The 27,409-nt window shown below is 37.1% G+C and overlaps 7 protein-coding genes and 2 pseudogenes across 16 annotated transcripts; 8 read left to right on the plus strand and 1 right to left on the minus strand.

Moving 5' to 3' along the window:
• Positions 1–1,112: 1,112 nt before the first annotated feature.
• LOC104708457 (putative RING-H2 finger protein ATL71 pseudogene) lies at positions 1,113–2,004 on the plus strand (annotated as a pseudogene). Its single transcript, XR_015564597.1, has one exon. The product of XR_015564597.1 is annotated as a putative RING-H2 finger protein ATL71 pseudogene (transcript).
• Positions 2,005–2,413: 409 nt separating this feature from the next.
• On the plus strand, positions 2,414–3,945 carry LOC104708458 (phosphatidylglycerol/phosphatidylinositol transfer protein-like). Its single transcript, XM_010425034.2, has 4 exons — positions 2,414–2,766; positions 3,003–3,104; positions 3,354–3,514; positions 3,661–3,945. Exons 1-4 carry the CDS (start codon positions 2,676–2,678, stop codon positions 3,766–3,768), a joined length of 462 nt encoding a protein of 153 aa, XP_010423336.1. The 5' UTR covers positions 2,414–2,675; the 3' UTR covers positions 3,769–3,945.
• Positions 3,916–5,564, plus strand: LOC104708459 (uncharacterized protein At3g28850-like). Its single transcript, XM_010425035.2, has one exon. The coding sequence runs from the start codon at positions 4,678–4,680 to the stop codon at positions 5,422–5,424; it is 747 nt and encodes a 248-aa protein (XP_010423337.1). The 5' UTR covers positions 3,916–4,677; the 3' UTR covers positions 5,425–5,564.
• A 27-nt stretch (positions 5,565–5,591) lies between these two features.
• LOC104708460 (ubiquitin-activating enzyme E1 2-like) lies at positions 5,592–10,398 on the minus strand. The gene is made up of 7 exons (XM_087461978.1): positions 9,942–10,398; positions 9,471–9,815; positions 8,912–9,129; positions 7,900–8,694; positions 6,949–7,817; positions 6,434–6,866; positions 5,592–6,346 (listed from the first exon to the last, which is right to left on the minus strand). Exons 2-7 carry the CDS (start codon positions 9,805–9,807, stop codon positions 5,750–5,752), a joined length of 3,249 nt encoding a protein of 1,082 aa, XP_087318104.1. The 5' UTR covers positions 9,808–9,815; positions 9,942–10,398; the 3' UTR covers positions 5,592–5,749.
• A 285-nt stretch (positions 10,399–10,683) lies between these two features.
• LOC104708461 (protein RISC-INTERACTING CLEARING 3'-5' EXORIBONUCLEASE 2) lies at positions 10,684–12,437 on the plus strand. 2 transcript variants are annotated; one of them, XM_010425036.3, is made up of 2 exons: positions 10,684–11,012; positions 11,620–12,437. In XM_010425036.3, exon 2 carries the CDS (start codon positions 11,628–11,630, stop codon positions 12,243–12,245), a length of 618 nt encoding a protein of 205 aa, XP_010423338.1. In that variant the 5' UTR covers positions 10,684–11,012; positions 11,620–11,627; the 3' UTR covers positions 12,246–12,437. The 2 variants fall into 2 exon arrangements, with proteins under 2 accessions (XP_010423338.1, XP_010423339.1); XM_010425037.3 differs by having other exon boundaries at positions 10,953–11,125.
• Positions 12,438–12,786: 349 nt separating this feature from the next.
• Positions 12,787–15,795, plus strand: LOC104708462 (uncharacterized). 8 transcript variants are annotated; one of them, XM_019228943.2, is made up of 10 exons: positions 12,787–13,225; positions 13,306–13,478; positions 13,598–13,722; positions 13,805–13,931; positions 14,015–14,054; positions 14,155–14,244; positions 14,332–14,431; positions 14,522–14,652; positions 14,738–14,840; positions 14,938–15,795. In XM_019228943.2, the coding sequence occupies exons 2-10, from the start codon at positions 13,364–13,366 to the stop codon at positions 15,598–15,600; spliced, it is 1,494 nt and encodes a 497-aa protein (XP_019084488.1). In that variant the 5' UTR covers positions 12,787–13,225; positions 13,306–13,363; the 3' UTR covers positions 15,601–15,795. The 8 variants fall into 8 exon arrangements, with proteins under 8 accessions (XP_019084488.1, XP_087318110.1, XP_019084489.1 ...); XM_087461984.1 differs by having other exon boundaries at positions 12,803–13,225; positions 13,600–13,722; positions 14,328–14,431; XM_019228944.2 differs by having other exon boundaries at positions 12,811–13,225; positions 13,348–13,478.
• Positions 15,796–15,923: 128 nt separating this feature from the next.
• On the plus strand, positions 15,924–16,969 carry LOC104708463 (uncharacterized). Its single transcript, XM_010425040.3, has 2 exons — positions 15,924–16,512; positions 16,625–16,969. Exons 1-2 carry the CDS (start codon positions 16,087–16,089, stop codon positions 16,778–16,780), a joined length of 582 nt encoding a protein of 193 aa, XP_010423342.1. The 5' UTR covers positions 15,924–16,086; the 3' UTR covers positions 16,781–16,969.
• A 4,536-nt stretch (positions 16,970–21,505) lies between these two features.
• Positions 21,506–23,132, plus strand: LOC104709911 (F-box protein At4g27050-like; annotated as a pseudogene).
• Positions 23,133–23,837: 705 nt separating this feature from the next.
• LOC104708464 (lysine--tRNA ligase, cytoplasmic-like) lies at positions 23,838–27,360 on the plus strand. The gene is made up of 16 exons (XM_019228947.2): positions 23,838–24,007; positions 24,115–24,193; positions 24,287–24,452; positions 24,536–24,626; positions 24,735–24,820; positions 24,913–25,058; positions 25,153–25,215; positions 25,327–25,452; positions 25,541–25,823; positions 25,914–26,010; positions 26,103–26,259; positions 26,364–26,507; positions 26,607–26,675; positions 26,764–26,907; positions 27,018–27,082; positions 27,180–27,360. The coding sequence occupies exons 1-14, from the start codon at positions 23,976–23,978 to the stop codon at positions 26,803–26,805; spliced, it is 1,581 nt and encodes a 526-aa protein (XP_019084492.1). The 5' UTR covers positions 23,838–23,975; the 3' UTR covers positions 26,806–26,907; positions 27,018–27,082; positions 27,180–27,360.
• Positions 27,361–27,409: the final 49 nt, after the last annotated feature.

Raw genomic sequence — 27,409 nt, forward strand, 5'->3', positions numbered from 1 at the left:
AAAACTATCGCACTAAGCTAGATAAAACCCAAACTTTTAAAAGCTATATATTTCCGATCAAAAAGTTGTATACTTATTTTTCCCCCAAATAAATTTTCTATATCTAAATCTCTCCAAGTTTGGGTTACATAGATTTGCGCTTTAAATCTGATCGAGACCATAACTATCTATCTAAATTACATTTTCTCCTTAAACAAAAACATTTTTAAGGTGATGTGCATATGTACAAAAGGGAATTATACACTATCATATATACAGGGAGTCGGAGAAAAATAGGTCGTCCAACCCGGTATTTATTTTCATGTCTATTTTGGAACATAGCATACTATAACATTTACTATGAAAACTGCTACATTATGTGTGTTATCAAACCATTTGAAATAAATAATGATTTAATTGTTTCAAGATTATTATGTTAAAGAAATTATTAATTAACCGGTTGACCAATTCTATTGTAACTTGTAAGTGAACTTTTGTTTTTTTGAATAGTGGAAAAAGTAAGAACTAAGAAGTAAAACAAAGCAATTATCGTTGGTAAGGCCGGTGAGAAAATGTAGCCAACAAGACGATATCAAATACGTCATTTTGGTTCAAGCACTCAACATGCCATGATTTATATTACGTACGGTATATAATTAATAAAACCCCTATGATATTTTTCTTTAGACCAAATAAAAGTCTTATGGGACAAATCGACTGTTGGATCGAAATGGTCATCCCATCATCGTAACATAAATTGAATTAGAGTTGCAAAAAACACAGGTTTCAGGTCGGAAAAAATTAAGGCAATTAGACTTGAATTGGAAACATCTATGACAACTTGTATATAAACCTGTGGTGTTGACAATTAAAACCTATTTTGTAAATTAGGAAAAAAATCATCCACTAATCCATGTTTTTGACAGTTCATGTTATTAGAACTAGTGTAGAACTTAAAATCAACTCTGATATATGACAATGGATTACGGTGGCTATATATTATTAAAATCTATGATTGACTACTAGAAGATTAAAGTCTTGACGATAATTCGAATATGTAAAAGCTATGGTTAATTATTTGTCAATATTATGTAAAATCACCTTACCAAACAACATAATTAAACAAAGCTATATATGACAAAACTATATCTTATCGTTGACTCCGGAACTTCCTCATCGTGATGACCAAAAACTTATTACATTCGCTACTTTCCTCGTATACGGTATACCCATCAATATTTTCTCTTCAGACTAAAAACCAAAATCTGACCGCCGTAATGAATGCGACGGTGGTGTCACCTGACCAGTCCGGCCACTGGCTAACAAACACCGATAGGATGGGTGGATTAGCTTACGGGATCGGAGTCTCCATTGGTATTCTAATGCTGATTACCACAATCACCCTCACCTCTTATTATTGCACTAGAAGCCATATCTCCGCTTCTCCCACGACCACTCCGAGGACAAGACGCCGGCAAAGAGAGACCAATGGAGCGTTTCAAGCTGGCCAGGAAGGGTTCAACTTCGAAGGTGACGACGACCAAAACGACACCGTTGTGGTCGAAGTCTTGGGGCTAAACGATGAGGTGATCAAGAGTTTTCCTAAGCTTGCGTACGAAGAGGCTTGTGTGAGCTACAGCTTGCAAAGGGAATCGAGTACAACGACGTGTTGTTCTATATGTCTTGCGGATTACAAGAAGACGGATATGATCAGGGTTTTGCCCGATTGTAACCACTTGTTCCACGACAAGTGTGTTGACCCTTGGCTCAAGCTTCATCCGACGTGTCCCGTTTGCCGTACGTCTCCCTTACCGTCGCCGGCTATAACACCTGTCGCTGACGTTGTTTCCTTTTCCCGCCGGCCAATGATGGATATTTGACTTCGTACGTCACGTTTTAAAGATATTATTGTTGACATTATTTTTTTAGAGTATATATATAAAATCTCTTCTAAGCTGTAAAGTTTCACGTTTTTTATTTGGTTATGCACAAAACATGAATCAGACCTTCTTACTATTAAATAAAGAAGAAGTGGAGCAAGACGTTTAATATTTTTTAGAAGAGGCGAAAATTTATATTCATAAAGAGTAAAGAATAAGAAAAAGATGTAATTTAGCTCTACTCTAGGCTGATGTAAATAAATAGCAGCAAGTGGAGTCAAAGTTGGCAAAGTCCTAACTATATTTTTCGGTGCCAAACCAATTGAAATTTCAAAAGAACAAATAATTCTACCTAAATCGTTTATTTCAATAGATTGTTCACTCGTCAAAACGAAGGTCGATATCGAAAAAAGAAAAGAAAAATTAAAGTCAACTTTATTAATCAATAACAATTAAATAAAACTATAACAGATGGTTTGCATTAAAAAAAAATCTAAAAAGTCAATTTTTTTCTTTTTAATTATAAAAGATAAGTGTAGTTAAAATAGGATAATGACTAAAAGAAACAATGCATGTTAATGAGTTTATCCTAAATCTAGTAGTATTCACTTCCAAATTTATTTTTAAAGGAAATCGAGCCGTCAGTTTCCAGAAACATTGACCTAACTGAAAAGAACGGTCCAGATCTCTTCCTACACTCCTTTAAGAAAGTTATAATAAAGAAATCGAAAGACTCATCCCGCAACTCCTACTCTGCTGCTGCTGCTGCTGCTGCTGCTGCTTTGATCATCATCTCCAGAGAGATTCAATCAAATCATGTCGAGGATTTTCGCCGTTCTTCCACTCGCTGTCGCTCTCCTCCTCCTTATTTCACCGGTTGTTCGAGCCATCGATGTCCATTACTGTGGTACGTGTTTTTTAAAACCTCATCTCTCCTCGTGATGGCTCGCTCTTGTTGAGAAACATAATATACAATGGTTTGATTGAATTCGATTCCCAGTTCTAAAGTTCTATGCTTTTCGCTTTTTCACTCGGTGTAAAAATTCGATTTTTCTGGGAAATTTTGGATTTTTTTTTTTTTTTTTTTTTTTTTGAAGTCTCTCTCACTTGCTGTTCGATTCTGTTTTATGATTTGATACGTAGAGGAGAACGCAGAGTATGAAATACAAGTGAAAGAGGTTGAGATATCGCCTAATCCTATTGCCCCAGGCGAGCCAGTTACCTTCACCATCTCTGCCAACACAGGTTTTGTTCATTCCCTCTTCTTCTTAAACTCTTTTTATTGATGATGATACCAATGATACAGAGATCATGTGTATATGTATAAGCTTACGATCAGTGTTTTTTTTTATGATAGTTAGACAATGTAATTTGATACTGAGGATGTATGTATGTGTACTCTCATGTGGTGTTTGCTTCTTAATTAGTAGAGAGAGAGAGAGAGAGAGTCTAACAATCAGTTTTGTTTCATTGTTTTTGGGGTGATATAAAAAGGGCGTGAGATTTCGTTTGTGAAGCTGGTGATTGAAGTTTCATACTTTGGATGGCATGTTCACTCTGAGACTCATGACCTCTGCATTGAGACAACTTGTCCTATACAGACTGGAGATTTCTTGGTTTCACACTCTCAAGTTCTTCCTGGTTATACTCCTCCTGTAAGTTCGTGCTTCAATTCGTACAGTTTGTTGCAAATATTGAGAATAGATATTTGATAAGAAGGCTTACCTTGGTATCGAGCAACACATGGGAGGCATATAATGACTTGGTTTCAATGTGTTAATGTTGCTTATCTCTCTTGCAGGGTTCATACTCGCTGAAAATGAAGATGCTTGATGCGCAGAAGAAGGAGTTAACATGCATTCGATTCTCGTTCGACATTGGACTCAGATCATTCGTGGCTGACATTTAGAGCAACAACAACTTCTTCACCTGTATTGGTGATTTGTATAGATAGTTTAGACTAATTCTTATTCTTGCTAATTTCAGTTATGTCAGATTTTTTTTTTTTTTTTTTGAGACACCAATGTGAATGCTTCTTCACTATAAGATATAGGAATATAAATCTATCAACCAGGTCTTATTGGCATCATCAGTCTAATGCGCTTGAAACGGTATAATTGACAATGTCTCAACCATCATTAATTAAAACTGAACCATAATGCAATGAGAAAAGTAATCAGGCTAAGTAAATGATTAAATAAATATTTGACTAATTCGAATTTGCAAGCTAGCTAAAGCTAATAAGCTACTTTAACCAAATAGTACATACATCATTGCACGTTTTCTAGAATTGTAAAAGACAAGACAGGGCATTATCATTCTTACCAGACTAAAAACTTCTAAATCAATCGATGACTCTTACCAGAAAGATTCATAATTCCTAAAGGTTCATAATAGCATCTTCCTTTTTTGTTTTTTTATCCCTCTGGCAAAATTGGGTTGATTGGGTAAAATCATTACTCATGAGTGTTTTGTCTTCTGTTATTGAGGTGTGAGTTTTATCATCCTACATTATTGTAGCAATGACCCATCAAACCAACAAAAAAAAGATCTTTTCTTTTCATTCTGATGAAAAAAACCCATCAAGAAAGACTTTTGAAAGCTAACCCAGAAAGTGGCTTTTGAAACTTTATTCATCTGAATTGGGGTACCCACACGTTAACCAAACAAGAAACTTGAAAACGAATAACCCACTACTTGTTGTTTTCTTTTCTTGTACCCGATCTTATCTTTGATCTGGATTCATCTTCTAACCCTCTTCTTGATCAGATTCTTGAATTGGTTTTTTAATTTCATATTTCCAACAAAAGATCCAGCAATGAAGGGAATGAAGGAAAGATTAGTGAAGAAAATCAAACTCATCACCACTGTGAAGACGTTAAAGCAAGGCTTAGCTCTTCATAAGAGTAACATTGATCGCACAATCCATCATCTAAGAGACGAAATAGTCGCTGAATCTGGTCAAAGCAGAGGTTGTGTTACACCAACACTACTGGAGCTTGAAGATGCAGAGGTGGAACAGAGTCTTGAAGAAGAAAGAAGGATTCTTTTGGAGTTTGAAGACAACTGCCCACCCGGAGGAGAAGATTCGGTTGTATTCTACACGACGGGGCTGCGAGGAGTTAGGAAAACATTTGAAGCTTGCAGAAGAGTGAGATTCTTGTTGGAGAATCACAAGGTAATGTTTAGAGAGAGAGATGTTTCCATGGATTCAGAGTTTAGAGAGGAGATGTGGAGGTTGCTTGGTGGGAAAGTTACCTCTCCGAGGCTGTTCATTAGAGGTAGGTACATTGGAGGAGCAGAAGAAGTTGTAGCATTGAACGAAAACGGGAAGCTTAAAAAGCTTCTATCAGGAATCTCGCAGGTTGATTCGCCTTGCGAAGCTTGCGAGAACGAAAGGTTCTTGATATGTTCTAGTTGCAATGGAAGCTCGAAAGTCCTTGCGGATCATCACGATGAAGAGACTAGTAACGATAAGATGTGGACGAGATGCATAGATAAGATGTGGACGAGATGCATAGAATGTAACGAGAATGGGCTTGTGAGATGTCCTCTTTGTACGTAATTTAATGTTATACTAGTAACTTATCTGATTTTAACTTTGTAGAGTGTGAGAAAATTTTCTAAGCTTCAAAACATTTTGTATTAGGATTGCCTAATCGTCTATGTTTGTGTTAAATAAGTTAAAAACACCAAATTTGAAAATTCAGTTCTAAATTTTAAGGCACCAAATTTGAAAATTCAGTTCTAAATTTTAAGGTGTTAACTATTCTCTCATACATCAAAAGTCAAAACTCTCTATTTCTTCAACCCAACTTTTACATCCCAAGAATACAGTAATTATTAAAAGCTCTCTCTCTCTTTGGGGATGTTTGTTTTAAATTTTCTAATCAGCCGTAGTATACTGATACGAGAGGGATATCAACGTCATCGTCATTCTCATCCTCACAAGCGACCACAACATCCACGTGACGTCTATAAGCAGGCAAGTCAACCATAGCCACTTCTCTTGCAAGATCCACCACTCTCCTGTCCATCCTCTCTTTATGCCTTGGGAACATACTGTTGAACAGTAAACAGCTTCCGCATGATATGCTGTATGCGTGTAGTCCTTTCTCTTTTAGCCATTTTAGCAACTCCCTTAAGCTCGGGTTTCCCTTGATCACCCACCTGTCCCAAACAGTCCAGCTTTGGTCTTGGTGCTTCACCACTTTAGGTGGAACCGGCTCAGCGATGGAGAAGAGTGGAAGTGCTAAGTTAGCAAATGTGTTTCTGTAGTCTTCCACTTTGTGTGACCCGTCTAAGACCTTGTACAGCTCGAGGCAGACAAAACCTGTTGCCATTGCAGTTGATGTTGCAATTGCAGGTATGATTCTTCCGGCTATGAACTTGGCTTTAAGCTTGTCCACCTCGGGAACGCTGTAGTTCCTTGCTCTCATGTTGGCTAGCCCAGCGATCATATCCATGTGGTAGTTGGTATCGTCGTCCTACGAAGAGCATAATAATGTTAGTTTGTCGCTCTTGGTATCCATATACAGAATTTGAAAAAAAACTTGGATACAATTATGATTCACCTTTTCAAACTGGATTGTCTTCATCCTGAACTCTGGCTGCAAGCTCAGCCTGCACCCCTCTAGTTTTGCGATTAGTTCATCAATGATTGCTGCATCATCGATTGAAGCTGTAGACAAAGTTGTAGCCTTCTCGTCTGTCACAATAGTTGCATCTTTCCTCGGCTCAAAGTCTGGAACAATCACTCTTTCCACAGCATCGGCTAGTCCCGTTGGGGTTTTAGCCCACTCAGGAGTAGGGATTCCAAATGTTTCAGCACGCAAGATAGAAGCAGCCATGACAAAATTGATATGACTCAGGTCGGTTGAGGAGAATTGGAGCGGACGAGGAAATCTCTTTGGAGCAGACCAGAATGGAGCTCCTGTACTAGTAGCAGCGTCCTCGGGAAATGTGTAACACAACTGCTTCACGCGGTTGGCAAAGTAGTCCTCAAACCTGTAAGAAAGCACTTATGTTAAGTGAAGAGATTCAAAATAATATAGAGTCTCAATGAAAGGTTTGAGCCAAAGGAGAGTACCTCAGACGGGCCCAAGTTATGCAATCCTGAAATGAATTGCACTTTTCTTTCTCGAGGCACTCAAGAACACGTCCCAAAGTATCCCTAGCCTGAGCATCACCAGCAGTTCTCATCGCATTCATGTATTCAGCAGGATTTGAAAGATATGCATTAACTTCAGCTGGTGTTTTCTCAAGCAGGCCCTCAAATTCAGAGCGAGCCCATGTCAAGCAATGGTCAATGTTGTGAGGAAATGAGTGCACAGTGCACATCGGAGCTTGTTTCTCTGGTGGGTCTCTCGAGGCACCATAGTTCTCAGTGAGATGAGGGATAACCATCTGTGTGTTGCACTTTGCACCTAGGGTTCCTGATTCGAGGAGAGGCTTCTGGAAATACACACACCTTGAATCGACATAAAGCCTTGCAGTGACATTGTCCAGCGCGTTGACAACAACTGTCAAATTCTCCCAGAAGTTGTCATCAAAGACATTCTCGGTCTCAGGTCCAACACGATTTTGCAGAGCATCAATGTTGAGACGCGAATTTATTCCAGTTGTAGCTGTTGCGGCAACTGTGGATTTAGCCTGTCCTATGTTCCAATCTCGGAAAAGAAACTGACGACTCAGGTTGCTCTTCTCAATTACATCATCATCGGTAACAGTTAGCTTTCCTTGAGTGCCACATGAAACACCCATCAAAGCCAAGTTCTTTAAGAACTCGCATCCAAGAGCACCGGCCCCTACAACAAAAACTTTGGCATCCTCGAGTTTCTTCTGAAGAGTAGACCCAAATACAGAGATCTGTGCATCATAACGGCTATTTTGTGGTCTAAACTCTGATGCATCAAGAGCTTCCTTGGGGAGTGACTCCATTGAATCAAAGTAAAAGAACTGCAGAAATAATGTTAAGTCATTATCAGACTCAACAAGTTAAACATGCAAAGACTGAAAAATTCAAGCAGAAAAGTTTTACCTGAAAGAGAGGGTGGAATTTCCCAGAGCATGCCTTGACAACTTCCTGCCCAACAATGCCACCAAAAATTGCAGCCATAGGATTCAGAACAGCCCTGGATCCAAAAGCCAAATGTCGCAATAGTTTAGAGTTGACATCTTCCAACCTTGCATCACCCAAACTCTCATTAATGTCAGTTGCAATTTCCACTAGTTTCTGAGCATCTTCTTCTGAACCAGCAAACGGAAATCGGCCTGCTTGAGATGAAAACTTATCAAGTGCTTGGAATGCTAAGTGGAGAAGAGGTGGCCGGTCAAACTTTGAAAAGTCACTCAGAAGAAAGTCGCCTGGATCTTTAAGTGCTTCTCTAAGAGGTTTAAACTTCAGCACCTTTGGTTGTTTAACCTGAGTCACAATGCCGCCCTTTATATATCCCCCATAGTTAGAGGTGTCTTCTTCAAGGGTAAATGAATACGGCTTCACATTTTTAATCTTCCTTGGTTTTCCATCATTTAGCTCGGTCATCCCTTCAACCTCAGAGAAAACAACAAGATTTCCATCCTCAAACTCGAGCCTCTCATCATCTACACACGATACAAATCCAGGATTTTCATTGCTAACCGAAGCGATAATGCCAGAGTGTGGTTCCTCCCCATCAACATCAAGAACAGTAAAATGAGGTCCAAAATCACAAAACAAAGACCCAAATAGGCCCCTAACGTCAGCCTTGATGAATGCGATAGGGGGCTGATGACTATGACAATAATCATCAAACTCAGTCGCTTTCTCAAAAGAGATATCCAGAAATACTACAGCCTGCAACAAGGATAGAAAAAGAGGTCAGTCAATTCTTATTGCGAAGATAATGAACAAGCTAAAACATATTGTACTTGTTGTAGAAACATCTTTCATCAACGTTAACTCACCTCTTATCATTTGCATATATAATTATTTCCATGAATCATGAAAGTATTACTGACAACTAGAACGAGAAAACGAAGATAAACCAAATAAAGAGACGGGTTTTGGATACCTGGAAATCAGAAAGCTGCTCTTTGGTTAACTTCCGAGTCAAAGTTGAGACAGCTACGGCATTGTTGAGTTCTTGCAACTTGTGAACAGAAGCAAGTGCCCTATTCTTACCAATGTCCTCCTCCGTGAAAACAAAGTTACTAGATAAGTCCCATAGCTCAACCACATTTTCATCATGAAGAGTCACTGACTTCACACCAGCAAGAATTATATTCTTGGCTAAACAAGAAAAAAGAAAAACAATCCATTAGAAAGAAGGATATAAGTAACGACGAGAACAAAGAGACATATCAGTCACTAGTGAATAAGCGTTTCATTATATAATGTCTCACTATTCATCAGGATAACAAGTTCATATACCAATTTTAAGGTCTCGACTCCAAAAGCTCAAATGTACAGACAAAATCAAACAGCTCAATCAAGAAATACGTTTAATCAATCAAGCTTGAAGCTCTTTCAATAACAAAGCAGGACAAGTAGATAAAGCAACATGCAAGTGAAAATCAACAAACGAAAGAAAAAGAGAAAAAATCAGAAAACGGAGTCCAAAAAAGCGTTACCAATCTCAGCACCAAGGCCTTGCATCCCAGAGATGAGAACGTTGGAAGCGAAAAGCCTCCGCATAGTCTCGCGACCGTAAACAGCGAGCTGTCTGCTATGAAGATCTTCATCGATCTCATGATTGTTGGAGTTGTTGTTGTCCGCCATGTCCATCGGCGTGTCGTCACCACCACCACCGGTGCTGTTGCTCAAACCGAGGCCGCTAGAGTTAGAGGCGAGCATCGGAGAGCCATCATCAGACTTGTTAGTAGACTCAGTGTGATCGATCCGTCGCTTCTTCTTCGGAGACGAAGAAGCAGATGCGATGACGTTCTCCTTAGCAACGAACGGTTCCATAAGAGTAACTGAAGAGAATACGTATACAACAAATAAATAAATATTCCGACGAGAAGGTTCCTAAAAAGCTAAATCGATGAACGAATCTGGAGAAGAAACGAGAGAATCGGAGGAAGAAGAGAACGAAACCGTACCTTTTTGTGAGCTGTGCGAGAGAAGAAGATCGGAGGCGATAAGCGGCGAATTTGTTTTGTTAAAAGAGTAAAAAAGGAGAGAGTAAGCAGCTGTGTTGTTGGCTTTTGTGTAGGTTGTGTTGATGAGAGAAGCAAGCGGCGGTTTAGTATATAACACACAATACTCAATACTGGGCGATGAAATGATGATGGGCTTTTGAAACAAACTGTGCTGAATTCAGAATCAACCTTTGTTGTATGTGTTTTTCCACATGGACCAGTTTTATTGAGATCAACTAAATTGATACAAAAAAAAAAAAAATCTGGTTTTGGTCTTGTTGTTACACTAAACCGGATTTGACTAACTAGACCAATTTTTTTTTTTAATTTAAGTTAGGTGTGTGATTGAAATTGTTAAATGTGTTTTTTGGATAGATAAAGAGATTGTAATAGTAGTAGTAGTTGAATATATGAATGCTTCCTTGTTGTGTATACTTCCTAACACTTCTTAAAGGATTTTGATAAGACGGACACTCAAAGAAGTATTCAAATAGTGAAATGTGTTGGAATGTACCTTCATGAACTCAACTATTATAGCGTTGTGAGCTAACATGTGCAGTTTCAGCAATTGATACGGGGAAAGTGATCTCTCTTCTTTCTCTCCGTCACTTCTTCCCAACAAACACAATTTTTCTAACTCAAGAAGTAAAAAAAAAATCATATTATTGATGATTAGTGTGATTGAACTCATCCCTGGTTGGCAACCTAAGAAATTAAGGTGTTACAAGAAAACACAACTCTGGTGCTTTTTTTTCAATCGCATTAAACAAGTCCAACATCTCTCTAGAGAGTAGAGACAATAACTAAAATTTGATAACAACCAATCAGAACCAGGTCTAGAAACACACAATAAAAAGACCTTTAGAATCTCGTCTGAAAAAAAAAAAAAAATCGGTTCGATTTCGGTTAAACCGGATTGGTCATCACAAGCGTACGGTTAAGCAAGCTCTGAGAGTCGATCTCATGGGATTTATTCTTCTCTGTTCATCTCTCCGGTATACGATACACATAGCCTGAAGCGAAATTTTAAAGGTTCGTCCTCCTCTTCTCTGGGTGAAGTACCTTCACTCTCTTCTTGCTTCGATATTTTAACTTCTCGATCAGTCGTTGATGTGATCCCGATTCCAATTCCAGATGAAAATCAGGCAAATTTTTATCTCTCAGATCGATCGTTTTTAGTTAGAGTAACTGAGATTGATCACTGTAGATCGATGAATTTTATTTCTGTATTAGTTAATTAGCCCGCTCTTGTCTTTTTATCTGTTGATGAATGCAATTTAACGATGTTGAGATTTGAGAATTCTAGAAACTAGGGAATATAAAACAAATTGTAGCCAAACCCTTAAAAAGTAGTGTACTTTGTTACTTTGATCAATTCATTGTTTTAGATTATTGCTACATTCAATGTGTGGTCCTTCCTTTACCCAACTGATGAATACTTGTAGTCTTTGTTACACAAACAAAAGAGTAAACATTTTGGTGCTAAAGTAATAGTATTAGTTATGATTGGATTCACTATCTTACTTTGTGGGTTTGTATCTTTTATTCTATTGAGATTAGTTTGTTGCTAGAGCTGTGTTTTATCATAATTGAATCTAAATGTTTTTTTTGTATCTCATTTGATTTGTGTATTTCTTAGAGTTCAAGATGGCCTCCTTTGATGGACCAAAGTTCAAGATGACTGATGGCTCTTATGTTCAGACTAAGACCATTGATGTTGAATCATCAACAGATATCTCTCCATACCTTTCACTTTTAAGAGAAGATTCCATCTTGAATGGTAACCGAGCTGTGATTTTCGATGTTTATTGGGACGTTGGATGTCCTGAAACCGAAACCAAAACCAAAACGTCAGAGTGGAGTCTGTCATCTGTGAAGCTGAGCACGAGAAACCTATGTCTCTTCCTTCGACTTCCTAAACCTTTACATGACAATCTCAAGGATCTGTACCGTTTCTTTGCTTCCAAATTTGTCACTTTTGTTGGAGTGCAGATCGAGGATGACCTGGACTTGCTCAGAGAAAACCACAGTCTTGTGATAAGAAACGCCATTAACGTTGGGAAATTGGCTGCCAAAGCCCGTGGAACTCTGGTGCTTGAGTTTCTTGGGACAAGAGAATTGGCGCACAGGGTTTTGTGGTCTGATTTGAGTAGGCTGGATTCTATAGAGGCCAAATGGGATGAGGCAGGGGCTGAAGAACATCTCGAGGCTGCAGCCATTGAAGGGTGGCTCATTGTCAATGTTTGGGATCAACTATCCGAGTAATTTACTACCTATCTTTTGTGAATTTGACTTGTGATTTTGTGACTCAATGTTAAGTGATCGTTTGTATGTTGTTTGATGTGATCATCAACCATCACTAAACAAATAGTGGACAGTATCCGAATGAATTGGCTAATGTGTATGAAACAAACTATGTTGGTTCTGCTTTTTCTGCTAAACTGAGAATTTTGTTTCTGTGTTGGGTTTGACTTAGGTATGGTTTTGACTAGAACTTACTATATAGGTCTGATGTTGTAATTAGAAGGAGAAAAATTTGGTGGATTGAAATCTTTCACCAAACTTTTGCTAATATAGAAAGTTGGAATGGAATAAAATGAAATGAATATACCACTCATTCCACTAAAGAATGATACAAAATTCAAAGGGAGGATTAATGGACTTTTATAAACTGACAATATAAATCTTCATTGGTTGGCTTTACTTTTTTAAGCTTATCAAAGTGAGGGAACAGACAGTATAATTTAATAATCAGGAGATATGTACAATATACCAAAAATTTTAAGACAGAGGACCCCAAAAAAATGTTCAGTTTCTCAACTGTATCATCATCACCTTCCTATTTAAGACTACTTTTGTTCTTTCTAAAAAATTTTATAATAGAAAAAAGAAGAAACCCAAAGAAGAAGAATGAAGTTGTGATTAAGAGAAGAGGCAGAGGGGAGATAGATCTTCCCACCTATCTTTCACTCATTCTGACACCGACACATATCGGTCCCCCTTCCCCTCTCTTCCTCTTAAACCCTATCTCTTTCTCAACTATGCCTTAATCTCAACTTTAATCTCTGTCCATTACGCATCATTACCTCCTTCCTTTATTGGGAAACTCCGACTTTTCGTGTAATTGTACCCGATTTGCATTTCCTCGAGAACAAATAATAATAATTCAAAATAACTTTCTCCGTCTTGTCGGTCACGTTTTTGTTCCTCGTAGCTAAAAATCAGCTTTCTTGAACTCCGTAAAGGTTGGGCCTTTCTCTGCTAATCCTCTGTTTTTTTTTTCTTTCTTTCTCTCTGAAAATTTCTTTTTGTGTGATCAAATCAGGGATTTGAAAGTGATTTTGTGGATTGTTTGGTCTTTGGGAAGGTGAAAGCTTGAGATTATGCAGAAGAAACGAGAGATCTGTGAGTACAGAGATAAATTGGACAAGACCTTGTCTTCTCCTGTACTCACCAATCACGACTCTCTCAAATCTCTTCTCAGAAACCAGCTTAAAGGTTTTGGCTTTTTTTTTTGCTATACCATATTCTTTCTTTTGGAGTTGAGAGTACTGTTGTTTTCTATTAAGGGATACACTTCTGAGATTTTTTTTTTTTGGTGTGATGAATTTTTGTAGAGTGTAATGAGAATACATTGGATAAAAGAACAGATGAGGTATCCAAGTTACTTAGCAAGCTTAGGAGTGTATCCATGACGGATCATCATGATGTTACTAAATTAACCAACGATGGTGACTGGAAAGTATGTGACTTCAGACATAACATTTCCATTTTTTTTGTCCACCACTGATCGATCTTTGGATTGTAACGATGTAGCAAAAAAGTTTTGTTTTTTTTTACAGTTAAAACATGATCTTGAAGATTGCCGTGTTATGTACCGTGAAGGGCTTGATGGAAGTCCTTTTCACACTATGCTTGTTGAAGGTTACATGGATGGGCCTATCCACGAATGTAAGTTTATTTCTTACTAGAACTGAGACCGTGGGTTCAAAGAGGTTCCTGCAGGTGATATTAATTGTGAGTTATGGATGCAGGTTTATGTGTATCTTGGGAAACAGCTCTCTACAAGAAATGGTGAGAGTCCTAAATATTTTGGATTGTGAACAACAACATAATCTCATTGTCTCGCTGGACAACTTTTACTCTACTCTCTTTTGATTTATGTTGTATATAGGTGGCCACAGTTTTCATTTCCACCATTCAGGATCTTAAAAAGCACATGCTTACAAAAGATTGGAGTTGGTGAACAGATTTGTTTAGCGAGGTATGTTCACATTGAGAATGATGAGGAACTTTATATTTTGGTTTCTATAAAGCTAACCTTGAAATGTTTTGTATTGCGGAAAGAAAGGATGAAGGTACCATGGCCATTGACGGACAGAGAGATTATTGTGCATTACTTCTTTTTTGAATACTTTATAGATGACTTAGCCGTCATCCTTTTGAACTCGGTAAAGCAAAATCCTTATGCATATTTTTAATCTTACCCTTGGTATTAAAATTTGACATTATCTGAAATCGATTTTGTTTGGAACTTTTAGATCTCTGATTTAGATGGCATTGGAATGTCCTCTAAGGACTTCGTTATACCTGAATCACCGGATGCAGTAAGGATCGATCTCGTAGGCGGATTTGTTTTACAAAAGGTTACTCCACAGAGGAGTTACTTCAGGTTAGTGATGATTGTACAAGTAGTATTGCTACATGCTAATTGTCTTTGCTTGAGGCTAACATCTAGCTCTTGTCAAATTTTGTAGAACGATAGGGGAGATGGATATAAAGCTGGACTTGATGCCTCCATCTCTTATTAACTTTATAACTAGGCAGCTCATTGGCAACGGTTTCAGACTCTATAAAAAGGTTAGAAAACATAAATTTTTTATTTTGCTGTTTCGAAGTTTTGGTGCAGTGTCAAGGTAACTTGAGTGATACCGTTTTATGTATTTGAATGTAACAGTCAGTTGCTTCCGTAGCTAAATTTGATGAAGATTATAGCAGAGCTTTAGATGATCCTTTGTACACTAAGATACGCCAAGCTCTGTATTCAACTGATAAAGCAATCGAGGAAGGACCAAAGTTGGAAGCCACTGAAGTGAATGGCAATTCTCAGCCAAAGAAGGATCAAAAGAATCATGGAGATGCTACTGAAAACAAACCTGTCCATTATAGAAAAACTGTTACAGAGATTGAGGAAGAAGAAGATTATGAGGAAAGCGTTTCTTCAGAGGATGGAAACGAAATTACCAAGACTGATGTTTGTATGAGAAGACGGTTTTGCGTCAGTCCAGAGGTAGAACAAGCGTTAGGGACACTAGATAGAGTTATATACATGGTTAGAAATATAACGCCTGTCCAAGAAGCCGAAGAATTGTCACCTGATAGATCAGAGGACCAGGCAAATCGAGTAAGTTTATTAGAAAACATTATAAGTGTTCCTCAAAGATCACAGAGGCAAGATCACTCAACCTCAACGGTCACACAAGAAGAGACAAGTAATGGTCAAGAAGAGGATAGAGAGAAGGAGACAGGACAAGAGCAGGGGATCGTAAATAAAGGTAAGAGTTCGAGCTTGCAGAGAAAACGTAAAGCTCGTTGCTTTGCTTTCAGATCCTGGCTCTGAAGGGGAACCCCAATTCTTGCAAGAGTATTTGTGACACGAATACGAGAGATAAAAAACTGGATCGCTTTTTTACCTTTTTACTTGTAAGTCTATTCTCATTTGTATGATTCATGCAAAAGTGTGTGCATTCTTTTTTATAAACTTGTTTCTTTCGAAAAAATAACAAAAGATCATTATTATACGAATTTGGCGAAACTAGTTTCTTGCTTATACAGGCTATAATATTACCACAGCCAAAAAGAAAGAACAAAACGAAGCTTTGATTACGGTTTGGTTTGGTATATCAATTCGGTTTGGTCCCAAATTTTATTTTAATTAATTAAACCAGATTGGTTTAAATCACAAAAAGAGAAAAACCCTAATTTCTTTTTTTTCCAAATCCCCAAATTCACTCGTCCTTCTTCTCTAATCATCACTGAATTGCATTCTCGTAATCGCTTTTGTAGTCACCGTTGCTGTGGATTTGAAGTCGAAAGGGAACTCTTGATGGATTCAAAGATCACTAAGAGCGGGTCTACTTCGAAAGATCCATTCTTTTGCTTGAAATGGCCATGGGATTCAAACAAGCAACCCAAATCATCAAGCCCCTGTGAGTTTCAAGGACCGTGGCTCTTCAGATCTATGCAAAGTATTGGCTCCATTGCTCTCAGCTCATTGTCTTCACTTGGCCAAAATCCAAACTTTAGACCAAAGAAGAAGGCTTTAAGCAATAGTGAGCAAGGAGAAGCAGAGCAGAGGGCTTTCGCAGCTGCTTTAGCCAGCCAGAAAGAAGCTACAGTACTTGAATTTTACTCACCCAAATGCAGACTATGCAATTCTTTGCTCAACTTCGTTTTAGAGGTAGAGAAGAGGAATTCAAACTGGCTCAGCATTACAATGGCTGACGCAGAGAATGAGAATTGGTTCCCTGAGGTATTTTAATAAGCTTATACTTCTTTCTCTCTTCTCGCTGCATACACACACTAATTGACAGAGCTTTTTACTAAAGATTTAATCTTTCCCTTCCTCTGTTTTTAATATGTAGCTTCTCCACTATGATATAAAGTACGTTCCTTGCTTTGTTCTGTTGGACAAAAATGGACAAGCTTTGGCCAAGACAGGAGTTCCTAGTAGTCGTGCTCATGTCATTGCTGGTATCTCTCATCTTCTCAAGATGAAGCGCCCACCATCAGAGAAGTGAAACTATGATAGATTCCACATCTGATACAAATATGTAATTGCTTTAAAGGTTGTGGATGGTTTTGTTTTTGCTGCATTAAAAAAAAAACCTTTAATTGGAATCAGAATCGTTTTTTCTAGTTTGTGCATAACTGATTTCAATTGGTACTAATGCTATGGAAGATTATAGTAGATGGTTTTGTTATTCATAGATCGATCTCCTTTTTACTCTTTTCTTTCTGTGGTATTGCTTCACTTGAAAATTTGTGTTTCGCATTATAATTCTCAATTATGTACAGTAATTAAGTATCGATGAGACCACATGGAGAAAACGGAATTTCATATACAACTTCAATATCAAAGACTTAATTGAGAGATTTCTCACAAGAAAATTTGATCACAAAGACAGCTAAGTTTGTTGTTCTGCGCCAACTCATTCTTCATGTGATTAGTTATTTTTACCAAATATATATGCACCGATACACTCCCAAAGAAAATAATAAAAGTCAGAGACAATATTGTAATCATAGTGGTGATGACTATAATTTTAATTATGATTCTCTTTACCATACCAACTGGAATAATATATATATATATATATATATATATATATACTTTCCCTATAGTAAATAAAAGCCACGAGAGTGGTCTGAGCTGCGTTCACGTGCGTAGGAGAAGGACACGTGTCATGGGTTTGGTGCCTGGTTCATCGCGTTCAGGTTGAGTGTGTTGCCTGTCGTTGTCTCCACCTCCGACTGTCCTCCGGACAAGAACTATATAAAAACAAGAAACAAATAACAAGAAGCAATATCACAATTCTGTTGTACTGGATTCAACCAATGTTTTTAAACCCGACTCGGACGGTGAACCGGACTACCTTCTGGGTTACCGGGTCATCGGGTCAACCGGGTTGAATCATGGGTCAATTAATTGATTAATATATTTATAGAGATTATATAGTTTATACATAATAGAATCAATTGAATTTTTAAAACCCTACTTGCGTTTAATATTGTTGTTAAACAAAAAGAAAACAGTAACAATGGCGGATCAGAGCCATTAAGAAAGAAAACATAGAATAAAGAAAGAGCGGTAGTTGCTTATTATTATTTATCTTTCTCTCTGATAATTATGCTTCAAAAATCAAAATGAATCTTAAAGATAAAAAGTAAATCAATTGACCTCACATATCAAAGGAGATGAAGCGAAGCGACAAGAAGTGTGTCACTGTTAGAGAGGAATAAAAAAAATTAAGAGGTTCAGAGAATAAATGAATCGTGAAACCATATATTTAGTCTCGCAATCAATTGAAATCGAAGAGATTTTTTTGAACCGTGACCCGACCGGTTCACCGGGTTACGGGTCTATAGCGAGTTTTTCTGGGTTTTTCCGGTTTTATAGTTTCCGGTTATTAGCAGTAAACCCAAACCGAAGAACTGTCCGGGTCACGGGTCAACCGGTATGACCGGCCGGTCCGATCCGGTTGTGAAAACACTGGATTGGACAATGTTTTTGCGGATTTAATTATAATCTTCCTATAATTAAAAGAGAAACACAAATTAGAGAATGTCCAAAATTATTGATCTAATTATTCAAATTGCCACTGAATTAATCATTAAGGAAATGTTTTTCTTAAATTAAAAAGGGTAAATCTGAGATAATAAATACGAAATCAATGATCCGATCCGTTTGGCAAGTGGGTCCGCGCGTTTATCCGTTAACCCGACCGTTGTTGAGTGGATCCACGATATTGTGTTGGGCCTTCGATCCCATTGATGAGTGGATTAGCGTGTTTTGATAGTGGATACATAATTGGATGAATGTTCAACCTGTATCAACCTGTAATAAATCAGTGTTAAAGGATAGATTAGATCATATAAAATCCTATTAATACAATCGTATCTTTATATTTGGTAACTAATTTATGGCACATTCTTTAGTCTTTACATATGTGACGCCTAAAATATTTCCTAAACCAATTTATTAGAAGTTAATTGTGGTTTATTATCCATGATTTTCTCCCTGATCTCTGAAATATTCTTACACGGACTCAACTACAACCCTAGACAGTAATTGCTCATAAATAACCATTTTCTATCAAACAATTGCCACAATAATTTACGAAATCTAAACGATACATCTTCATTTTTCTCATTAGTAAGGGAAGCAAAATTGTGTGGCATGCTCAAGTAAGGATCCTGCATACATGGTAACTATACACTATGAGTATGAGGTTTGTAACAATACATGGTTGGCTAACAAGCAAGTAAGATTCTACATACTTTGGTATATTTCATGTACGTGACTGTGTTTAACTCATTGAACTAACTTTTCTTTTTTGGTACTTTCAAGGAATGTTGCTTTTTCTGAAGACATAACAACAACAACAGATCGTTTACTCTTTACCTATCTGTAATAGAGAAATTTAAGTGCAATTGTAAATTTACTCATAGAAAAGTAAGTAAAAGTAATGTATATCGTTAATGTTATATCAGAACTTGCGAAGTTAAATATGTACCTGCAGTAAATAAAAGAGTGATGCAAAACAAAAGCAAAAAAAATACATGAATACTATATATTCCCCCAGATTTTTTAGAGTAGTTTTTTGCGTTTTAAAAATCTCTAAACTCATTGCGGAATGGATCTAACATGACGGATTTAAACTATGAAACTAACACCCAAACTATTAATTTATATCATATAGTATAGATTTGGAATTATTTAACTTACAAATTATATAGAGATTTATTATATGGACTACAAATTATCATACATATTAACACTTTCTAACTTTATAACATTTTATTTTATTTGAATAATTTCCAAACAAAAATAATAATTGCATATATATACATCAAACAAACAAAATTACCATATGATTTATATACAAAATTTAATAGTTGAAAAATGAAAAAAACAAATATATAAATCAAAATTATTATAAATAATATAGTAATTAAAATTTTGTCCGGGTTTAAATCTAGTTATCTTTACGTAACAAGACATCTTAAAATGTAGGAAGCATGACAAGATGCTAATAATAGCCAGCTATAGTTAATGGCTAGCTATGACCAAAACACACACAAAATAGCTTAACGTAACTCTTCTTTGATATATTCTTGCTTGTGGTTTAATTAATATTCTCCGAAATCTATACTTTCCTAACACGCTTCTAATCTACACCTCTTGCTCTCGTACTTGCAACAGATCATTGGCAGGCCGTGAAACAGACGCTTCGGTATCTTGCAGGAACATATCCTCTCATAGTCATGGCATTCTTCTGCGATCAGTTTCACCGTGTCATGGCAGGAACATCCTCTCATGACACGGATGACTACGTCTCGACGAATGCTTACATTCTTTACTTGGGCTCAACACCGATTTCATGTTCTGCAAAGAAGCAAAAAAACTGTCGCCACATCTTCCACCAAAACTGAATATCGAGCAGTGCCGAATACAGCTTCAGAGCTACGTTGGGTTTGTTATCCTTACTCACACAACTTGGCATTACTTCGCTGACTACACCGGTGATCTACTGTGATATTGTGGGAGCAACATAATCCTGTGCCAATCTGTTTTTCATTCCCGTATGAAACACGTCGCCCTTGACTATCACTATCACCTCATTCGTGATGACGTCCGTCCGCTCTGGTGCACTCCGCGTATCTCATGTCTCGACGAAGACCAGCTAGCAGACGCACTGACAAAGCCATTATCTCGTGCCCGGTGTCAAAAGCTCTGTTCCAAAATTAGGGTAACAAAAGCTCCTCCGGGGGCATGTAGAGTTAAAGGATTGTGTGAATATTATTTTCCTATTTCCCTACTTGTAATCTCCTATATATCATCTGTAATTCTCATTCTTTGCGCCCTAATTAATCTTGCTCCAAAATAGTAATTTATTGTATTATTTTCAATTTTATTTACTTTTTTTCAAAAATAGTAATTGTAATTTTTTGTTTTAATTTTTAGTATAAATAACAAAATCTTGTCAATATCTTTAGTTGCGATCGTACTTTGGGAAACTAGTATATTATAATAAGATATCGATTTTTTTGACCCCAACAAAAAAAACCGAACCTTCTTGTCATCTACAAGTTTAGGTCTTGTTCGTCCTGAAAGGTATTTCTTTTTCTTCTTCGCACAAGATCTAAATCTTATTATTGGTTTTGTTTCGTATCCAGACTATTTATGTTCGAATGATTGTCTGTGTGTGTGTGTGTGGGGTTTCAGAATTGTTTAATCTCACACATAAATTGCTTAAGTAGCTTTGTTTGTTGTAGCTTTCGGTTGTCCCTTTGTTGTTGATACTCAATAAAATTATTATTGTTGTGTGAATTTTTTTTAAAAAAATTTCGCGTATTTATTTGATTTATATGTGATACTTAAATTTATAAGATACATCTTTGTATAATTGGTTTTATATTGTTTCGTTTTCTATAAGCTTAAAACAAAAAAATCCAACCGAAAAAAAAAAAACAAAGTGTATTGATAAGAAAAGAAAATTATGCTCTGATAAGAAAAGTATAAAAAGCAAAGAAAATAAACTCCCAACTTCGATATCTTTACTGCCAAGGTAGGTTTATCGACGTTTCTTGTCATCTACAAGTTTCGGTGATTTGATGTTTGTTGTTTCTCGTGATAATCAAATCACACATCACATAAGCTGTGTTAATTAGCTTGTTTGTGGTAGATGGTTTACTTTTGTCAAATCCCTTTGATAAATTTATTGACTCTGTTTTTTTAGGGTATGGCTATGGCTGCCAAAAAAAAGGTGGAAACTTGTTCAATTAATAGCTTACCAGATGAGGTTTTGGGTCAGATCCTGTCGTTGATCCCTACTAAAATTGCTGCTGCCACATCAGTTCTCTCAAAACGGTGGAGAAATCTGTTGCCTCTGGTTCAAAACCTTGATTTCGATGAGTCCATGGTCTTTTATCCGAACAGAACATCAGAAACTATTGTTGATGGTGGTGGCTTCCTTGATTTCGTGGACAGAACCCTTGTATTGCTCGGTGATTCTCCCATCAAGAAATTCTCTATGAAGTGGGATTCTCAAATCGACAACTCTCAGTACAACCATCTGATCCGCAATGTGCTAGAACGCGGAGCCTTGGAACTAGACTTGTCGTCAACATCCATACAACGTATAATGCCTGAGTTCTTCAGCAAGACGTTAGTTAAACTTACCCTTTCCCGGGGACATTACGAGCAAGACAGTCATCCTCCCAACGGTGTGCTTTTCCCTGCACTCAAAACTCTCTCTCTCGTTCAAGTCTCTTATAATTCGTTTGGATGGGGTGATCTTTATGACTGCCTCCTCGACTCTTGCCCTGTGCTGGAGGAAGTTAACATATTTTCTGGTGATCCTTTTGATGGGGGTGGTTGGAGAAAACATATTTGGGGTTCATCCATCCAGAGAATATCCATCTTTTACCGTTTTCATGCTCTAGACGCCCACTTATTGGTTGGCCTTGACACGCCAAGTCTTGTGTACCTTGAATACTCTAGTTATGTCGCAGAAGATTATCAATGTCAGTTGGATTCGCTTGACGAGGCTTGACTGGATCTTATATTATGGAAGTATAATGATTATAATATCCCACCAGTAGATGAATATTTTGGGTATGATTCTACAAAGGGTGATGCTTGGGGTGATGCAACCAAACTCGTTGAAGCTATAAGGAATGTTGTGACCCTTCACTTGTCTGCTGATTCTCTTGAGGTCACTTTCCTACTCTCTTCTTTTCTTCTTGTTCTTGTAATCTAGTATATTGTTAATTAGTCGCCTATATATATATTTACTTGTTTCAAGTTGTAGCCATGACTTTGTTTGTGTGACCGATCATCAGGTGTTTCATTGCTGCTGTAAATCTATGCCTGAGTTCAACAACCTCGTGACGTTGTCTTTTGAGAGCCACGAGGAACGCGATTGGCAAGTATTGCCACTTCTGCTCCAGAAATCTCCAAACCTAGAAACTCTAGTCCTTAAGGTCTGAAAAGGAACTAATAATAATTTAGAAACTAACGAACATATATATTCTCTCTCTAAGTGTGCTGGTTTCTTATCCTTTCAGGGTCTTGTGCACAAGTTTACAAAAGGATGTGGGGATGTATGCGCTTGCAAACGTGCGAGGAAGAAGAGGAAGAAGAAAATTAGTTGTTTACTGTCGTGTGGAGTGAAGGTGCTAAAGGTTTATGGGTATGGAGGAAGTTGTAGAGAATTGAAACAGATGAGACATTTCATGGAGAATTTGAGGTGTCTTGAAGTTGTGAAGGTTAAGGTTGAAGTTGATAAGCAAGATAAAAAGTACGCGGATGACCTAATGAAGCTCCTCCAGACAGCTTCTTCCAAGTGCAAGATCCAATTCATTTGAGTTGACTGTTTCATTCATTCACATATATGTCTTCTTCTTTCTTTGGATATCCTCATTCTTCTACTTTGATGAAAGATTTTAATTCGTGTTACAAGACAATGCTTTTTTGATAAAATAATCGATCTCTATGTGAATCCTTGAACGGAGGTTATTGTTCATCATCATACACAAAAACATCTCGAAGCTTGATTGAAGTTTTGTTATGATTCTAAACCTAAACCTCAGCAAACAAAAAAGGAAACAATACAACTCTTCTAACAAAAAGACCATTAAATAACATCTTATAATGAAAATCAATAAGATCATAAATATCGATTAAAATTCTAAAGAATGTATTAGTTGGGGTAATTATAAATTTAAAATCTTATCGTCTACCACCAAATGGTGTCCAACTAGTGGCTTCCAAGAATGAATCCTAAGATTCAACGTCAATTATTTATATAATTTAAATTAAAAAGACGTTTTAAGGTTTTAAAATAACCTCCTTTTGAATAAAGATCTTTTGCCCTTTTGACAATGTATCACTAAGATCTTTTCTTAATTTAAAAAGGAAATTAAGTTGGATCTTTTTAATAATGAAATTCAATTTAAGAAAAAAATAATGAAGTTCAATACGAATGTAACTTGAATTCCAAGTTTTATAATAGTTTACTTTACTAAAAGTGCCAAACAAAAGTTAAAGCCTAGGTCTCTTCGCCACTTCTTCTCGTCAGAGCCAAATATTAATTCTTGAAACCTCTCTATAGTCATTAATGATGCTCTTAGGTTTCACTGAAGAGAAGCGTTTTAAATATATTCGACAGCGGACCAATTTCATCTGATTTTGTGATCATCGATCTGGCCATGGATCCTGAAGCTGAACCCGTCGTAGATAAGTAGGTTTTCTTTTTCTTGGGATGCTTAGCTTCTCAGTTCTATCTATTTTTTTTGCTGTGCCGCAGTTTTTCTAGGTTTTCGGATCTGATGATGTGAAATTTTGCAGTCCTGCTGCTGATAGGGATTTGGAGAACGAACAGAGGGAAGAACAGAGGAGGCGTGAGGAAGAAGAAAAGGCCAAACAAGTAAGCTCTCATTAGAAAGTTTTTTCTTCTTTTCCCTATATATATGTATCTTATGGTTTGTGAGTTGTGAGAAACGAGGTTTTTGATTTGCAGCAATACTTTGAGAACAGATTGAGGTATGTTGAAGCAGAGAAGGAAAAGGGAAACAATCCATACCCACACAAATTCTTTGTGTCCATGACAAACTCTGAATTCATTGAAAAGTATACTAGTTTAAGCGCCAAAGACCATGTTGAAGACGACCAAGTTTCTCTAGCCGGTATGATACATTACATACCCATCAATATATGAAGTTTGTTAAGGAAAATATTATTGTTTACCGTTTTTGTTTTTTTCTGGTAGGACGGATAATGAGCAAGAGATCTTATGGCAAGAATGTCTTCTATGATCTACATAATCGTTGTTCTAAGGTCCAAGTTGTGGCTAATAAGAGGTGACTAATTGTTTTTTTTTTTACTTATTCCCCTTAGGAGTTGTTCTTTTTTGTTTATGCAGGTTAACTAGAATTTTTTTTTTTTTTTTTCTTTGTGATATGACTCAGTTACTCAGAATTAGATGAAGCGGAGTTTCTCAGGCTCCATGCTAATGTTAGGCGTGGAGATATTATTGGTGTCACTGGATTTCCAGGTTTACTACCTCTTTATTTTCCTTTTTACGGCATATTAATTATTTTGTGATCTTTATCTGAACACATACATATTTTGTCCTCCTATCTCCAGGAAAAACTAACGTGGGAGAGCTAAGTATCTTCTCAAGATCGTTTACTGTGTTGTCTCATTGCCTTCACAGGTTGCCGATGAAGGAAAGGCCTCGTCATGGAACCGAGGAAAATCCTCGTGGAGCTAATTATAAGGCTCCTCCTAAGGTTTGGTGTGGCTAATATAGTGAGTAAACCTTTTTTTTAATCGTCTCATTTTTTTTACACTAACCTTTTTTTTTTTTAATCATTTCCTCTGCAGAATACTGAAATTTGGGTTCCAGGCAAGCCTAGAAATCCACAAACTTATATTGTTAAAGATCAGGTACCATTGCAACTTTTCTTTAGAGTTTAGAATGCTTAATTCAATACCAATCTGTTTCTATTTGGGCGGTAAGTAACATATGATTTGATACTTTTTTTTCATTTGTGTCAGGAAACTCGTTATCGCCAGCGTTACCTTGACCTGTTACTTCACAATGAGGTCCGCCAAGTCCTCAATACCAGCCGTAATATAATCAAGTACATTAGAAGATACCTTGATGATCTTGATTTCTTTGAGGTACGACATTGACTTTTCCCATACCTTGTTTTTTTGTATCAGTTTGTAATTTGCAAATTTGATACAATGTGTGTGAACTTTGTTTTAGTTTGAGACACCTATGATGAGTATTAATGCTGGTGGAGCATCTGCACGTCCATTCGAGACACATCGCAATGATCTGAATATGAAGATGTACATGCGCATCGCACCAGAACTCTATCTCAAGCAGCTTGTTGTTGGCGGTTATGACCGTGTTTTCGAGATTGGAAAGCAATTTAGAAACGAGGGTATTGACATGACACACAATCCCGAGTTCACCACCTGCGAGTTCTATATGGCTTTTGCAGACTACAATGACTTGATGGAGATGACTGAGGAATTGCTCAGTGGTAATGTCTAATACCTCTGCTTCCACTGGCACTGAGTGCTATGTTTACGTTTTTGAAACCAAACTTAACATTTTTTCTTCTTGTTTGCAGGTATGGTGAAGGAATTAACAGGTGGCTACAAAATCAAGTATCATGCTAATGGGTACGATAAGGAGCCGATTGAAATAGACTTCACTCCTCCATTCAGGTTAGTCAAATGTTTTGATAGATCAGGACAGAGCTCTTTTTGGTGAACATATGTTTTTGGGAATGAACTCATGATCTTCTTTGTTTCTGTAGGAGGATAGACATGATGGTGGATTTAGAGAAGATGGCCAACCTTAACATACCAAAAGATTTGGCTAGCGAGGAAGCTAACAAGTATCTGATTGATGCATGTGAGAGGTTTAATGTCAGATGCCCACCTCCTCAGACGACAGCTCGTTTGTTGGATAAGGTAATGTTATTATCCCCTAGCTAATAGTATGAATTGGAAGTTCTGTGATTAGTTCATATATATATATGCTTATTTAAGATATCTGCAATGTTTTCACTGTGCAGCTTGTTGGACACTTTCTGGAAGTGACATGTGTTAACCCAACTTTCATAATGAACCAACCCAAGATTATGAGTCCATTGGCAAAATCTCACAGATCCAACGAGTTTTTGACTGAACGGTTTGAGTTGTTCGTCAACCAACACGAAGTAAGCTATATATATATATATATGAGAATCTTGATATATCTATTTTTTTTTGTTAAGTAGAGAGTTCCTCTAAACTAAACTGTTTTATTTTGGCTGCAGCTTTGCAATGCCTACACCGAGTTGAATGATCCTGTGGAACAGCGGCAGCGTTTTGCTGATCAGCTCAAGGTATATATATGTATCCATCACCACACACTCTTTCTCCATCTCTTTGTGTATATATGTGTTGTCATTTTGAAACCCTTGGTGATTTCAGGATCGACAATCTGGAGATGATGAAGCTATGACTATTGATTAGTCGTTTTGCACGGCTCTAGAATATGGATTGCCTCCTACAGGTGGTTGGGGAATGGGAATAGATCGGCTTGCTATGTTACTAACCGACTCACAGAACATTAAGGTCCCTCTCTTCTTCTTTCCCTCTTTTTTTCTGCTGAATACAGTCTCTAGGAAAAATCCAATGTAATAGTATATATTGTCTTAACTCCCATGTTCTGAATCTTGTTGCAGGAGGTTATCCCCTTCCCAACAACGAAGCCTAAGGACGAGCCATCTTCTGCTGCAACAGCCAACAGGTAAAACCAAAGTTATTACACATACTTGACTTCATTTGTTTATCAAAAGGTTAAAACCAAAAGATACTAAACTTTTTGTTTCTTTATGATTTCACAGCTCTTGCTGAGTAGAGGACTAAAGAAGGAGTTTGCAAAACTTATGAAGACATTATTAGGGGTTTCCGTAGTTTGTGTTATAGTTTCTCTCTGTTTAGAACTTCTACGATTGCAATACAGTCATGTCTAAAAGATACACATGAACTATATACTTTGATAATGAAGTGTTTTTTTTTCCCATACACATTAAAATCATCTTATAAAGCTTTAAAATTGATTAAAGACATAATA

This window comes from Camelina sativa, chromosome 8 (genome assembly GCF_030686135.1).
Source record: "Camelina sativa cultivar CO46 ecotype springtype chromosome 8, ASM3068613v1".
Taxonomy (NCBI): Eukaryota; Viridiplantae; Streptophyta; class Magnoliopsida; order Brassicales; family Brassicaceae; genus Camelina; species Camelina sativa.

Excerpts from the sequence above, each read along its gene's own strand:
- LOC104708462 (XM_019228943.2), top strand. The coding sequence starts at position 13,364 with ATGCAGAAGAAACGAGAGATCTGTGAGTACAGAGATAAATTGGACAAG. Across the intron at positions 13,932-14,014 it reads GGATGGGCCTATCCACGAAT|GTTTATGTGTATCTTGGGAA; the intron begins GTAAGTTTATTT and ends TTATGGATGCAG. Across the intron at positions 14,841-14,937 it reads GTTTCAGACTCTATAAAAAG|TCAGTTGCTTCCGTAGCTAA; the intron begins GTTAGAAAACAT and ends TGAATGTAACAG.
- LOC104708460 (XM_087461978.1), bottom strand. The coding sequence starts at position 9,807 with ATGGAACCGTTCGTTGCTAAGGAGAACGTCATCGCATCTGCTTCTTCG. Across the intron at positions 8,695-8,911 it reads AGCAGCTTTCTGATTTCCAG|GCTGTAGTATTTCTGGATAT; the intron begins GTATCCAAAACC and ends TCCTTGTTGCAG. Across the intron at positions 7,818-7,899 it reads AATTCCACCCTCTCTTTCAG|TTCTTTTACTTTGATTCAAT; the intron begins GTAAAACTTTTC and ends TTATTTCTGCAG.
- LOC104708461 (XM_010425036.3), top strand. The coding sequence starts at position 11,628 with ATGGCCTCCTTTGATGGACCAAAGTTCAAGATGACTGATGGCTCTTAT.
- LOC104708464 (XM_019228947.2), top strand. The coding sequence starts at position 23,976 with ATGGATCCTGAAGCTGAACCCGTCGTAGATAA. Across the intron at positions 24,008-24,114 it reads GCTGAACCCGTCGTAGATAA|TCCTGCTGCTGATAGGGATT; the intron begins GTAGGTTTTCTT and ends GAAATTTTGCAG. Across the intron at positions 24,627-24,734 it reads CAAGTTGTGGCTAATAAGAG|TTACTCAGAATTAGATGAAG; the intron begins GTGACTAATTGT and ends GATATGACTCAG.
- LOC104708459 (XM_010425035.2), top strand. The coding sequence starts at position 4,678 with ATGAAGGGAATGAAGGAAAGATTAGTGAAGAAAATCAAACTCATCACC.
- LOC104708463 (XM_010425040.3), top strand. The coding sequence starts at position 16,087 with ATGGATTCAAAGATCACTAAGAGCGGGTCTACTTCGAAAGATCCATTC. Across the intron at positions 16,513-16,624 it reads ATGAGAATTGGTTCCCTGAG|CTTCTCCACTATGATATAAA; the intron begins GTATTTTAATAA and ends TTTAATATGTAG.
- LOC104708458 (XM_010425034.2), top strand. The coding sequence starts at position 2,676 with ATGTCGAGGATTTTCGCCGTTCTTCCACTCGCTGTCGCTCTCCTCCTC. Across the intron at positions 2,767-3,002 it reads CATCGATGTCCATTACTGTG|AGGAGAACGCAGAGTATGAA; the intron begins GTACGTGTTTTT and ends TTTGATACGTAG. Across the intron at positions 3,515-3,660 it reads TTCCTGGTTATACTCCTCCT|GGTTCATACTCGCTGAAAAT; the intron begins GTAAGTTCGTGC and ends TCTCTCTTGCAG.